The sequence below is a fragment of the Protomyctophum bolini genome (assembly GCF_963924005.1).
Source record: "Protomyctophum bolini genome assembly, chromosome: 22".
Taxonomy (NCBI): domain Eukaryota; kingdom Metazoa; phylum Chordata; class Actinopteri; order Myctophiformes; family Myctophidae; genus Protomyctophum; species Protomyctophum bolini.
Window position 1 is genome coordinate 28,567,219 of NC_137883.1, and position 2,362 is coordinate 28,569,580.

General features: G+C 39.2%; 1 protein-coding gene across 1 annotated transcript; it reads right to left on the minus strand.

The window, feature by feature from the left end:
• sprn2 (shadow of prion protein 2) lies at positions 1-1,447 on the minus strand. The gene is made up of 2 exons (XM_080755811.1): positions 1,356-1,447; positions 1-546 (listed from the first exon to the last, which is right to left on the minus strand). Exon 2 carries the CDS (start codon positions 532-534, stop codon positions 10-12), a length of 525 nt encoding a protein of 174 aa, XP_080611937.1. The 5' UTR covers positions 535-546; positions 1,356-1,447; the 3' UTR covers positions 1-9.
• Between the last annotated feature and the right edge of the window lie 915 nt (positions 1,448-2,362).

Sequence of the window (2,362 nt, forward strand, 5' to 3'; positions counted from 1 at the left end):
AAGGTGACACTAAATGCCCCTTATCCAGGCACCAATTAAGAAAGGAGCAATGGGTCCAAGTGTAATGAAGATGCTACTCATGGGCCCAGTGGCAGCTGCACTTCTGAGGCGCTTATTGGACAGGTTGTGGATCCCATCACGTTGGTATACTTGTTGTTGGCCTCCACCAGATCTGTCATAGCCATAGCCATGCCCGTAACGCTGCTTTGTCTTACCAAGTGATCCCAATCCATATCCAATGGCAGCACCTCCAATCGCACCAGCTGCTGCTGCCCCCGCCAACTTCAGGCCTTGCTTGGAGGAGGATTGCTTGGAGGATTGCTTGGAGGATTCCTTGGAGGATTGCTTGGACTCCTTGGAGGATTGCTTGTAGGAGGATTTGCTCGGTGAGGGTTTCACTTTTTTATCGTCGTCGTCGTCACCCTTTCCTTTTCCACGGAACTTATCTTTCCGTTTAGAGTGCACACCTGGGCACAGGGCTGCCATAAGCAACACGCATACCCAGAGAATGACAAGCTTCTGCTGGCCAATCATAACTGCAGATCCCTGGTAGGCAAAAAAAACAACAGAATTAAAGGCAATAGGTATATATAACGGATATTTTGGCCACTTTAAACCACCTGGTGTCCTCATTTTGGGCATGTCATCATTCATACCATAAGTGAAAATGTAAAAACTGTCAAAATAATCCAAATAATGCTCACAATGTGAGATTATAGATCAAAGCTATTCATCCATTTAAACATTTTGAGGACATGTACAATGACACCAGAAATGCAGTGAAACACACCGCGTAGTGGTCTATCTAATTCAAATGGATGCTAAGTCCACTTATACATGGCCCATTGCACATCAAAAGCTTTGAGTCACATGCTCACCGGTGCCAACAAGCAAAACAAAAACATAACTACCCGCATGTTCTTTTTGGAACTAGAACTGCTCAGGCCTTCTCGATCTATTGAACACAATAGTGTACCACCCTTTCACAATGTATTTATTCAATTCCCTGGCTCGTTAAATGTATTATACTGGTCTTTACAAAAAATTATTGAAACCATAAAACTGTCTAGATGATATTCAACTAAGTATATAGTTTGAATATAGTTCATATACTGTACAAAAAATAAATAATAATTTAAAAAATAATAATATATAATAATAATAATAATATATATATATATATATACACACATATATATTGTATACATACACACACAGTATATAATATTCATATACTGTACATATACGATATATGATTATTTCAGAGACAATATTATAATTATGTTCTCAAAACAACACAACAATTGTACACAGTAATAGCAGTTACTAATCAGATTTACATTTGGAATAATCACCTTGAGAGAAGAGATCTTGTGCGTTGATGCTGGCGTAGCAAACCGTTTTCAGAACATACCACTTTTACAGTTCAGCAGCACATTGATCTGTTATCACTGCCCTGTGCTAACTGTACCCAGTCAATAGAAAGCACATAGCTCCTCCCCAACTCCCCCTGCAACACCCGCGCTATTGGTTCGAGATCAGTAATACAGTAGAAGTTGAATGATTTCTGCTGATGGGAGTTTTCTAATGACAGGAGTCCTCACTCTCCTCCATGCAGCAAATGTGATCCTTATTTCAGTGTGTATGATAGAAATCGATTGCCCTGCCAAAGGTCCTAGTTAGGTGCTTGCTTCTGGTAATCATTAAAACACTAGAAGGAGCATACTGTGTACATGAATTCAGGCTCATATTGTGGTTCAAGATACATGAGCCATGAAGAGGTGAAGCTGTGTCATGTTTGTGCAAAAAATGTGTATACTTGAGCCCATGTTTCCAGAGTGAATCATTTGCCACCTGACAGCAAATTGGGCGAGCTAGCAGTATGTTCCATAGTGCAAAGCAAAGTTGTGCCACGAGAGAATGGTTGTGCCATTTTTACATTTTAATTTAGTCCAGAAAAGGAGAAATCTGTTCTAATTCTAAAGGTTCCATAGGACTATGCCTCTCTAGATCAAACCAGTATGCTTAAGGCAGTGATTTTCAAACTTTTCTTTTTTTCTCTGAACCACTAGTATTTTTCGAACAATCCTCACGGACCACCCCACCCCACCTCCCGACAACTAGTTAGTAGAAAGCATGCACAGTCATTTCTATTTTATTTACATTTATTTTGTATTAATATACAAAGTATATCAAGCCATTAACAGTCATTATTTAATTTAAATATTTTTTTCTTCTTTCTTTTGCCTATTAGTTCCAAAATGATTTGATAGCATATCATTTTCAAATAAATAACGGTAGTGGGTCGCACACACAGGGACAAACATTTTGGCTATCCAGCCTTCATCAGTGTGGAGAGTGA